The sequence below is a fragment of the Nestor notabilis genome, unplaced genomic scaffold (assembly GCF_000696875.1).
Source record: "Nestor notabilis isolate BGI_N333 unplaced genomic scaffold, ASM69687v1 scaffold15925, whole genome shotgun sequence".
NCBI lineage: Eukaryota > Metazoa > Chordata > Aves > Psittaciformes > Psittacidae > Nestor > Nestor notabilis.
The window spans coordinates 75-12279 of record NW_009928036.1 but is presented as its reverse complement, the minus strand read 5'-3'; the positions used below and the strand labels follow the sequence as shown (position 1 = coordinate 12279).

The following is a 12205-nucleotide window of genomic DNA, read 5'->3' as shown; positions in this document are numbered from 1 at the left end:
CTCCCTGACTTGACAGAGCACGGAGCGGAGCAAAGTAATTGGGGTCTGCTAGGAAAATTCACCCCTTACCTAGACGCCATTTGCTGTGCCCTGTACTGAGATACTCAGTGAGTCCCTGCTGGCATAGCAGCATGGGGATTTAGTTTTAAAAGGGCCTACAAAGCAATTCCCGTGTATTCACAGGGCAAGGGCTCTGCAGGCCCCAGCTGCTCCGGCCTGCCTGACCCTGCAGAGAGAATCTCTGAAGCTACCCACAGCACCGGGCCGGCTGTGCTTGCTCACCAGCTCCTGGCAAAGACGAACTTCCCTTAGTGTTTTACAAATGCGGGGAGGGGGGTGGGGGAAGGAATAACTCATTATTTTGTATTTCTCGATCGGTGCTTATACATCAAGAGGAAGATAGTAGATTTTTTCACACTCTTCCGTTAGTGACACGCCTCCACATTTACCTCTCTCTTCCAAACATCCTGTGTGATTATTTTTGCATATAGGAACACTGTCAGGAGGTATGGGCTGAGCAGTAGAGGGCACAGGACCTCACACTGCTCAGCTGCACAAACCATTGCACAGTAAGAGGTCAAGCTGGTAGAGAGAGGTTGGGTCCAGGGTGCAAAAGAGCACCTTTAAATCCGACTGTTCTAACATAAGACAGCATTCTTCACTGCAGTATAGAGATGTACAGCTCAATTGTGGCTTTATTTTCATAGTAAGGAAAAAGATGGAGAAATACCTGCTTATTAGAGAGATGAAAGCTTTCTATTGCAAAGGGTTTGTTGTTTGGGTTTGTTTGGTTTTTTTTAATTTTGCATTAAGTAAAGGTGTATAAACAGAATGAGATGAGACAAAACCAGAATTCTGCATGCATAGTCAGTGTCCCAGTGATTCTGTCAAATAGCAAGATACTGCCCTGAGCGAACAGATGGTGTCATACCACTGCTTAAACCCACGATGTAGTGCTCACAAAAGGGGAAGACAAAACGTAATTTAGATGGACAGAGAGCGGAGACAGATCTTCCCCCTTTCTAGACAAAAGGGGTCAGTATGTTCTAACTGGGGAAAATCTGCCTTTTTTTGTTTATTACTATTAAAAGATACCAGCTAGTCCTGGAATGTGCAGAGCTCCAGGGAGTAGGGTAAAAAAGGCGACTACATGTGCACCAACAAAGCCGGCCGTAACCAGAATGGGCTCAGGCACATTGCCAGTTCCCTGAAAGAAATCACCGTTCATCACGTGGGCAATGTACCACGTGACAGTGAATCCCAGAAAAGGAGCCTCCACTTCCAGATCGACATGGAACTGAGTATCAGTCACCCTCAGGCCACACAATGCTATCCAGCTTGGCTTTGGCCTTGATGATGAACTCCTCAGAGGCATCGACAAGTGGAAGCCGTGGAGGTCCCATGGGAATGCCAGAAACAAAAGTCATTACAGCTTTAGTCTGTGCAACACCAAAACCTGGGTGGACAAAAGCAAAGATCAGGACATTTACAGATCATTTTGCTTAAAGCAGTCTCTATACAGGTGTCCAAAAAAGCAGCAGCATAGAGTTCCTGTGTAATTCAGCATGAACCAGGCTTTAAGCACTTCTCAGAAGTGTGGACAGTGTAACTAAGGAGAGGTGATCATGCTTATAGACAGGAAAGACGTTACAGTAAAAACTACACCTGCTTGCTACATTTTTTATATATTATACCATTATTGTTTGCCGCCTAAAGATACCAAGCAGATTGCAGTCTTAGACATGCACTTTACAAAGTACTGTGTCGCTTTACAGATAACCAGGGCTGTATGTGTGTTCATTTCTCCTTGCCAAAATGTATTGCCATGCAGCCCTGACAATAGAAGAGATGGTGCAAGTCCTCCACAGGTAAAAAAGCAAAAATCAGGCCACTTCAAACTTACTTACTTTCGCTGGTAGGCTGAGCTATCCCAGCCCATTTGTCTTCACGGCAACCTGATGTCTGCAGCCTCCTAGCTATCTCCCGATGCAGACTCACATAAAGCCAAGCCCTGGGAGTAGTGACATCCCGCTGGCATGTGACCCATGACACTGGGTACTAGCTTAAACCACCATGGGCAACTTCAGGAGGCTCTCTGTCCATAGCTCAAGTGTCCTTATGTACGTCTGGAAATTCAATGTTTGTTTCTATCTATAAGGCTAAATAATGATGCATTTCCTCTGACTTTTAACCCAAGAAATAAAACCAAGCACTAAACCTCAGCTAGATTCATTCGAGCTTGAATATGTATAGCAAAACCACAGTGAACAGTTCTCCTTATTAAGTGAAAACCAGGAAATGTCCAGTTCAGTCTCCCCACACTACTCTGATGTGTTTGGGTTTAATTGCTTTTTCTATTAAAACTTGGCTTTGTTTCTAATACTCATTCTATTTTAAAATGCTTTGGCCTTGTACAGCCTTGAACAGAGTTACTCTTCAATTATAGCAAGGCAAGAGAGACAATTCTCAGAGCTGTCTTCCTACTGGAGCACCACCATTTCAGAAAAATGGTTCTGTAGAAACAAAGCTATAAATGAGCTTTTGGAGACAGAGCAAAAAAAAAACAAACAACCCACAAAGAGTTAGGACAAGAAAAAGGGTAAATCAGAGTCACAGCTTTAAAGCTGAGAGGTTTCACAGAAGAAGGAAGGAAGCGAGAGTGGAATCTGTCAGGGATGCTTGGTCAGCTGCCTTTGTTGAGCTCCCAGCTGCTACTAACTCAGGAAACAGCAGACACAATGTTTTTTCACTGAAATCTTTTGGGAAGGAAGTTCTGAGGGTACAGCAGCATTAAGAGTTTCAGGAGCACCAAGCCTGCATTTTTACATGTAATGAGGGAAACAGGCAGTGTAGGGCTTACCTAGTTTGATGACAAAGTTGAGAAATTCCCCAGTGAGAAACTAGAAAAGACAGACAGTAGTTTATTAATGCCTTAAAATTTTAAGATATAAAAGCATCCAGAACTGTTAAGATAATTACATCTTATACATTTGTTGCACAGCTTTGAGAAAAGCCCTTGGCCACTTGGCCAGTCTGTGGGAAATACTAATTGAATTCCATTGGAATAGGGGAGGGAGGTATTCCCCGAATATTCCTAGTCAAGAGGCTTGGCCACTGTGGGCTTGTCCAATGGAAAAAGCCAGGCCATTGCTCACTCTGCATGTATGAAATTAGAGTTGAATAAGTAAGGCAGATCTTGGTTAAAAGTTAGTAAGGAATGGTCAAAAAGGTGAGGAGAGATGAATAACAAGCAGGGGGGGCTGGAGCTGAAAGAAGCTTGCTTTAATAAAGCTACCTCAGGGTATGGACGACAAACCATATACCTGGTATTTCCGTGCTAATGCAAGGTCTGGCTTTGCAAAGGCTTGCAACATCTGATTGTTTTTTCGTCCCAAATAGTTGTATGTACTGCCAAAAAAAAACCAAAACCCAAACCAAAAATAGAATTGGTAAATGCAAAGGAGGAGCTTAGAACCATTAAACAAAAGAAGTAAGCTGTTGACACTATGGGAATGCTATTATTATGACAGGCGGTTTATACTGAAGTATGTCAAACCCTACAGAAAAGTTTAGAGAGTAGATTTTTTATCCCAGTTCTTTCCAAATGGAACTGCTTTTCAAAATTAAAAATAGAAAGACATAATATGGAAAGTCAATCACTTAATTTTCCAGTTGCTTGTTCATTTAATGGATCATCTAGACTAGAACACAGATATTCCACATTAATACATCTAAGCAGGCAGAAGACAAATCAGAAATTAAACTCAGCAGAGCCCTTTTCCTCACAGACTTCTCATGTGAACTAATGATTTTAACCTCTCTTGGCTTTTGGTTCCTTACCCATATAATGAAGATAAAAGTGATTCCCTACTTCAAAAGTTTGCTGTGAGGATAAAGAAATATGTTGAAACCTTTGGGTCAGCTTACAGACTGCAGCAATAGTCACCTGAATGAACATAATCCAAGATCCCAGGTTATACGACTGTCCCATCACTAGCATTGGAGCTGGCTCGTCTATCTGCTTGCTATTGTACAGCCCTACCATGTAAAATCCTCTGCTGTGGTGACAGAGACAGAGAAACACCGTGTAGATAGTGGAAGATAGAACAATACAGTGTGTGTGTCAAGGGGAAGGAGTCCAAGTCATACTGACCTTCCAACTGCTCCGTTTGCCCCTACTGCCAGTGCACTCAACAGTTGCTAGTTTGGGGTGGGGGGAGAAAAAAAATAAGATTTTACTTCACGTAACAAAATAAAGGAAAAGAAAAGGGGTGGTGGGAGGGAGCAGCAAAAATGCCTGGCACTGAATGACCAGGGTTACTTTTTTCCCCTGAGGCTGAATCAAAAGAATGCCTTAGAAGAAATTATTTTTAAGAGCCTCTTACCTCATCCACCCCATAAAGAAATGCAAACTGTTCACTCTCATTCTTGTTTATACACTGTGCAAGGTCCAAGAGGTCCGTGTCACTGAACTTCACACCCTGGAACGTGGGGATCCGCTCTTTTATTCCATCCAGCAACTCTTCAACATGAACTGTGCAAACCAGCAATCTCATGTGAAGAAACACCCCTAATTTGGAAGATCTCCCTGCCTTGTCCCCAAGAGGGAGACTGACTACTTTACAAGTTGTTCACTTTTGGCCTAAGCCTGGTAAATTATATAGCTCTAAAAAAATTAGTAAGACAACTTCAGTGTGATTGTTTCCCAGAGTTACACAAAATACATCTTTCCACGCTTTTTCAAGCATTTCTTTTACCAGCTCAGAATGGGAAAACCCTGGATAAGTGAAAGTTTAGCAATGAGCTGGCAACAACATAATTAAGAAAAAATACAAATCCATACATCCAGAAACACCACATAACCTACTGTCTAGAGCAAATAACCAAAGATCTGTATTCTCTTCCTCATTCCTCTGCTAAATAAGACTGGAGAAGCATTGTGGTTTCGTAAGTGATTTACTAGCAAACATGACTATGCACTCAGTGTACACCAAGAGATGGTGGTCAGTATCTTGCAAAAAGTTGGAGTTTACCTATGGTTATCCAAGGCAATCACCTGTGCTGGTTCACATTAATTGCAAAGCCATGGTCAGCATCACCTCCTCCATCCCAGTTGCTCAGTATTCATAAGCCATGACTTTTTTTCCAATGAAGAGGAATTCAATTTATTTTTCAGTCTTGGATTCACCTCCCATTTTTTTTGAAAGGATCCTTTCCACTACAGCTTGTGATGGGAGCAGAGACCACATACCTGGTTTAGGCTGGTAGAATCATCACACCACCAATTGGAATTACCCAGGTTGCTATGAGCCTACAGGCTCAGGAAGAGCTGACTAAATAGTACTTACTCTTCACACCCGTCAGATGAGGAATATGATAGTAATAAAATGGAACTGCAGGGGCTTCAGATGCAACCTTCTGTAAGAAAGCAATCAGCTCGTCTGGAAGAAAACAATCAAGTACCCCCATAAGAGAAGGAGACTATCCTATCTTTCACTGTAGTGAAAGACAGGTCAGAGTCACAGCAGCCAGTGCCTGTGGAGAGGCTGGAGACATGGGCAGAGAGGAACTTCTTGAAATTCAGTCAAGGCAAATACAGAGTCCTGCACCCGGGGACAAACAGACAACTGGACACAATCCTGAGCAATGTGCTCTAGTTGACCCTGCTTGAGCAGAGAGGTTGGACTAGATGACCCCCCATGGTCCCTTCCAATATCAACTATTCTGTGATTATCATTGACATTCTTCTTGAGAATCTTGTTCACTGCATCCTTAGGCAGTCTTCCTATTGGCTTAGCAGGAAGAGGAATGGCAAAAAACAACATGCTGAAACCTCATGGCCATCCTATTAGTAATAGTGAGGTCTCCTGCTGATCTCTCCTGTTCCTCTATGCTTACCAGTTTGATTGCCACTGATTGTGTCCTTGGCTGTCAAGACCAGCCATTCTAGCAATACAGTCTGGTTTCTTCTGATGCTTTCATATGGACATTAATAATTAATTCAGACAGCTTTTTAACATTTCTGTTACAAATTTCCACTTCATGTAGTTTTTATGTTATGCTTATGCTATTAAAAGCAAAACAATTTAAGTTCTGGGGTTATCTTAGGTGCACAGAACCAAACCTGATGACCTCAGTAACAAGAGGCATGCCTGTGTATCAGCAGTTTATCAACTTGGTCAGTGCCATGCAAGGGTAAATAAGGAAGCTACTGCATCTTCATGTGGCCCAGATCAAGCATAAGCTCTATACTATCTATTCAGAAGACAGACTAATTAACTGCTCCTTCCATAAGCAACTCTTCTTTTTACAAGAGGCTAACAAAATACATTCCAAAAGACATCCTTCCCGCTTCTTACTGGGAGAATTCTGGTATCTCCCATCCTTAAAAAATGCCTCTTCTAGGTTTTGCTTTTGCATGGCGCCAGACATGATAGGTGTGCAAACACTATCACCAGAGTATTTTCCAAAGAAAGAAGATGGCATTAATCCTTTATCTATGATAAAGATTTGGAGGGCAATATAAAAGGCCTCAGTAGGTCTGGCAATCCCATCTACTCACCTTTGTTTGTGGGTTTGAAGAAGAAGGGGACTATTACAGCAATACCACTAGCATCTATGGCTGCTGCATGTCTTGCCTATGAAAGAGAGCATGGAAGGTATCTGAAGGTACATCTGTTTTATATTTATTACACACATAGTGAAAAGGAATCCCTCTACATACACACCAGCTCTTGAGACTCTGGCAGACTCAGTGCTCCAACATGAATGATCACATGATCCAATCTGCACAAAAACAAATTTGAAAGGTTTAGGAAGGTTTCAGTGATGGTGAAAAATACCAGTCTGACAGACTGACTCACTTCATACCAGGGAGCCACAGAACACAGGTTAAACCTAAAAGGATTTGAACCTGTATTGACCTGATGAGCAGACACACAGGGAAAATGTTGACAGTGGCAAGCAGCTGGTGGTGGTAAAAAGAAAACATATTTGCAAATATGAATCATATGACTCCTTGCTGTCGTATTTGCAAGGCTGTCAGGAGAGACAAATCTTAGCATTTTATTAGGAAGTTAAAATTAAGACATTAAGTATTTAAGGGGAAGCTGGGAAAAGGAAAGGATATCAAAGCATATTTTTGCTTTCTAAACCTATTTCTCTGCAGAACTACCAGAAGAGTTCAACCTCACAGCAGCACCTTTGACTGCTTGTTTGTTCCTGCCAATGGACACTCCCAAGTTCCAGTCCATCAGTCGCACTGCTGAGTTACTCCTCCATATCCATATAAAGGCTCCATAAAAGTGAGCCTTCACACCAGTATATTTCTGCTCACTATCATATAATCATAGAATGATAGAATGGTTAAGAGTTGGAAAGGACCTTAAAGATCATCTTGTTCCAACCCCCCTGCCGCTGGCAGGGACCCCATCCACTAGACCTGGTAGCTCACAGTCCTGTCCAACCTGGCCTTAAACACTTCCAGGGATGGGACAGCCACAGCTTCTCTGGGCAACCTGTTCAAGTGTCTCATCATCTTCATAGCAAGGAATTTCTTCCTAATATCAAATCTAAAATCTGCCCTCTTGCAGTTTAAAGCCATTACCTCTTGTGCTATCACTACATGTCCTTGTAAAAAGTCCCTCTCCAGATTTCTTGCAGGCCCTGTTTAGGTATTGAAAAACTGTGTTAAGGTCTCCTGAGCCTTCTCTTCTCCAGAATGAACAAACCTAAATCTCTCAGCCTCACGGGAGAGGTGCTCCTGCCCTTGGAACACGTTCATGGTCCTCCTCTAGACTCACTCGAGCAGCTCCATGTCTCTCTTGTGCTGGGGGCCCCAGAGCTGAATGCAGTACTGCAGGCAGGGTCCCATGATAGCAGAGGAGAGGGGGAAAATCACCTCCTTCGACCCGCTGGTCACGCTCCTTTGATGCAGCGCAGGACATGGTTGGTTTTTGGGCTACAAGCGCACACTGCTGGCTCATGTTGAGCTTCTCAGCAACCAACACCCCCAAGTCCTTCTTCTCAGACCTGCTCTCAGTCCATTCTCTGCCCAACCTATATTTGTGGTTGGCACTGCCCTGGCCCAGGTGCAGTACCTTGCACTTGGCCTTGTTGAACTTCATGAAGTTAACATAGGCCTAGCTCTCAAGCCTGAGAAGGTCCCTCTGGATGGCATCCTTTTCCTCCAGCGTGTCAACCACACCACACAGCTTGGCACTGTCAGCAAACTTGCTGAGGGTGCCTCAGTTCCACGGTCCATGTTGCCAACAAAAGATGTTGAACCAGTCTCAATACCAGCTCCTGAGGTACACCACTCGTCACTGGCCTTCACGTGGACATCAAGCCATTGACCACAACTCTCTCTGAGTGTAACCATCCAGCCAATTCCTTGTCCACTGATTGGTCCATCTGTCAATTCCACACCTCTCTAATTTAGAGACAAGGATGTCATGTGGGACAGTGTCAAATGCCTTGCACAAGTCCAGGTAGATGACATCAGTTGCTCTTCCCTTACCCACCAATGCCATGACTCCATCATAGAAGGCCACCAGATTTGTCAGGCATGATTTACCCTTAGTGAAGCCATGCTGCCTGTCATCAATCACCCCCTTATTGTCCATGTGCCTTAGCAGTTTCCAGTAGGATCTGCACCATGACCTTGTCAGGCACTGAGATGAGATTGACTGGTCTGTAGCTGCCTGGGTCTTCCTTTTTTCCCTTTTAAAAATGTGACTTATATTTCCCCTTTTCCAGTCAGCAGGAGCTTCACCAAACTGCCATGACTTCTCAGATAGGATGGATAATGGCTTGGCAAAGCCTTCTCACCCAAAACACCTCCTTCTCTTCTCATCCTCTGACATAGCAACTAAGGTGGCAGCAGTGAGTGACAGAAGACAGGTTCAAGAGATTTAATATATTAAAAAGTTTAGAAAAGCTCACAAGGCAAAAATAGGCAGATTTGTCTCTACTTTCATTTCTTCTCATGAATAAACAAGGGCATGGCCCTTTTTTTTTTTTGCCCCCCCTTCCACTCAGTGTAACAAAGAGAAGGACTCTTACAAGCTCTCTAAGCAACAGAAATGGACACCAGCTAACTGGTAGTGATAAAAACACAGACTTCTGTGATAGAAGAGCTGGGGAGCAAAGCCCAACAACAAAATACTAAAAAAGCCCCAAAAATCATCAGCAAATTTGGCTTTGCAGTCAGGCATGGCTATATCATAACATGAGAACCAGAATCCCCTCTCAGTTACTCACTTGTCTTTTCCTTGGCATATCCATTCCTCTGCCAACTGCTTCCTCTCCTGGATGCTAAGGGACAGTCCTTCTCCTGTTGTGCCATTCACTGTTTCAACACAACACACTTGCTGAGGCCTGGCCTACATGCATTGGTTTTACTGAAGACAAGAACTGATGTTTTTCATATTAAACAAAAGTTTCCCCCCCAACTCATTTTAAGATAGCAATGGTTCACAACAGCATCTGCACAGAGATTGCAGGCGTATCATCACTAAATGCTTGTGTTGGAAACCTGGGTGTTTCAGGATTGGCAATTTTGTGAGGGAGGAGGCAGAATCAGCTGCTGAAACTGGGAAACTGCCCTCCCAGCACTTCTTCCCCAGGAAACACTACCTCCTTCTCACAGAAGTGAGTCAGGCTGGGACAAGCCTGACAAAGGGATGCTGAGCTAGCCAAGCAAAGTGACCATCTCTACTCCAGCCTTACCTGAAATTTGGTGTCTTTTCTGTGAGGGGAACCACATGTTCTACCTAGGCTAAAGCACCCCATGAAAACAGTGAAACGTCAGTATGTTCAGTCACAAACAACAGATTAAACTGGGATAGCTGTGGTCACTGCCATCCTCTGTTCTGCATCTTGCCAGTCTTTCTACTGAAGTTCTGAACCAAAATCATATCACTTTCAGTGTACTTTACTATGACAGGCTGTGAATAAAAGTGGTTTAGCAGGTGCTGTATTCTCTATCCAGCCATCCCTGCTGCCCCTGCAGCAGTCCCCAAGATGGAAGCAGAGCAGAGAGATGGAAGCAGTGACCACCTCAGTATCGCCTGGTGCACCACAGGTCTCCTAAAGAAGCCCGTCTGACTTTGATGAGCCCATGGAATTCTCTGGATTCCTGAGATGGTGGGTTTTTAATCAGATGCTTCTTTACCAGGCAAAGGGAAGAATCATTCAGTTGAGTCTTCCCTGCCAACACAGCATTATCCATTCATCTCTGGGAACATCACCGTATGAAGGCAACACTTACTTTATCCCACTCAGAAATAGGGTGTGAGCAAAAGCAGATACCTTAAGTATCACTTGTACTCTCTCCACTGTTGAATATAAATGTCTAGGATGATCCCACATCCACAGTCCCTCCCACTACAGCTTTTATCAGATAAGGTATCATGGGATTCCAATCCAGGCAGAAGGGGTGTAACACAGTTTCTGTCAAAAAAAAAAACCAAAACCACTTACCAAAAACATTCTTCACGTTCTGCTCGCTTACCAGATAATCCACGTACTGGTGAATCACCGAAAGGTTAATTTGTCTGAAATTAAAGGAACCACAGCAACACTTAAACTTAGTGGTTAAGAAAACAAAAAAAAAAAAAGACACACATTTTTGAAGCCTTGCATTTGTACACACACAGATTACCCTGAGGTATGATACCCTCAGCACATATTTAACATTTCAGGTAACAGCTCAGTTCCAAATTCTTTCTTCCAGTTTCTCTTCCTCCTGACAAGTAATTTGCTGTTACAGTCTTTTATCTCAATTGGTAATTACTGCAGGCTCATCACAGAATTTTTTTTGAGGTGACAGAAGAGAACAAGACGCACTCAAAACTTTTCAACTGCTCAGAGAAACTGAAGCCCTCTTGAGAGCATGAAGATATTTGTGCAAGTGCTGGCAAATAGCTGAACTCTACATTTAACTGCTGGACACAGGGAAATGGCATCTGCTGGATGTGACTTTGACCTCTCTCTCATTAAAGAATGAGGAAAGCAACAGAATTCCCTGACAAATAGGGGAAATTGAATTCTAGGTTTATCTGCTCTGCACGACAAACTTACTTTATCAGTGTATAGAATTTCATCATTATTTTCATTTGTCAAACATGTAGACAAACTCTATAGTCTAGAAGTCAATCCTGGTACATTGACTGGGGTTCACACATCACCCAAACTTTCGTAGCTGCTTTCCGAGAGCATATCTTACAAGGGCCATGCATTCCAGGCAGAGGGCCCAGGTTACTCTCCAAATACCATGCTGCAATAAATTTGAGTCGTAATAAAAAATTAAATCAGAAATAATTTCATTTAAAGCAAGAAGAAGATGAAAATGAAAGAAAGAAACGAAGCAGTGACTGCAATGCAAATGGACTGCCTGAATGAGAGAGTACCATGCTTTGAAAAATAAAGACTCACTTTCAGAGGACTGGAAGAGATTTGTGCTAGCAAATCTCTACTGTCTCCCTCAAAAACAAATACAGATCTTGACACATTCCCCCACAAGAGAAGCTCAGGGTACATGGCTGACTCCAAAGTAGGGAGGACATCTGGGGTCCCACTCTAGTCCTAGTGGGAGCAAGCTAATAGTTCCTCCATCTGAGATGAAATTAAAAAAAAAAAAAAGCCTCCCTCCCAAAATAATCCAAAAATCAAAATAAAAACCAAACAAAAACCCCCACACAAAACCAGAAACAACCAACCACAAAACCCTCAAACCAACAAAAAAAAAAACCACCACCACAAAACATCATCAGAAGTGATCAGTTCCAAATAAAAAGAAAATAAGGGTCTAAGGTAACAGCAATCAGTGAAACTTTGACAACTCACCCATCAGGAGTCATTGGAGTGACTGTAGCAGCTACAAGACCCTGTAACTTCTTTCTGGGTGTCATCGAGCTGTTTGGAAAAGAAAGATAAAAATTGTTATTGTTCAACTTCCATTAAAAGCAAAACTGGACAGGCAAAGTTCAGAAGACACGGACTTTGCAAGGCTGCTAGTTTAAGTTAGAATTGTCTTTCTGTTGTGAAACAGCAGCTTCCTGCAGCCAGCACCATCCCAAGACAGGGTTAGGAGCGCCGGGTGCAGTTACGTTTCAGAGACTCCTTGTTTTACCTTTCCTTTTCTACACGAGGGTTGTGGGGACGGACGCCTGGCAGCCTGCAACGGACCAGTTTTGCAGAGAAC

At 43.1% G+C, this 12205-nt stretch overlaps 1 protein-coding gene across 1 annotated transcript; it reads right to left on the bottom strand.

Annotated features, from left to right (window-relative positions):
- Positions 1–1226: 1226 nt before the first annotated feature.
- NPL (N-acetylneuraminate pyruvate lyase (dihydrodipicolinate synthase)) lies at positions 1227–11912 on the bottom strand. Its single transcript, XM_010014342.1, has 11 exons — positions 11848–11912; positions 10483–10556; positions 9262–9349; positions 6729–6786; positions 6563–6638; positions 5349–5441; positions 4386–4534; positions 4154–4200; positions 3324–3408; positions 2861–2900; positions 1227–1456 (listed from the first exon to the last, which is right to left on the bottom strand). The coding sequence occupies exons 1-11, from the start codon at positions 11910–11912 to the stop codon at positions 1305–1307; spliced, it is 927 nt and encodes a 308-aa protein (XP_010012644.1). The 3' UTR covers positions 1227–1304.
- Positions 11913–12205: the final 293 nt, after the last annotated feature.

What these genes read in the sequence shown, in the direction of transcription:
- NPL (XM_010014342.1), bottom strand. Translation starts at nt 11,912, where the DNA reads ATGACACCCAGAAAGAAGTTACAGGGTCTTGTAGCTGCTACAGTCACT. An exon ending in TTCTTTATGGGGTGGATGAG is followed by an intron (nt 4,201 to 4,385) that starts GTAAGAGGCTCT and finishes ACCCCAAACTAG; the next exon opens with CAACTGTTGAGTGCACTGGC. An exon ending in GCAAACGGAGCAGTTGGAAG is followed by an intron (nt 3,409 to 4,153) that starts GTCAGTATGACT and finishes TTTTTTTGGCAG; the next exon opens with TACATACAACTATTTGGGAC.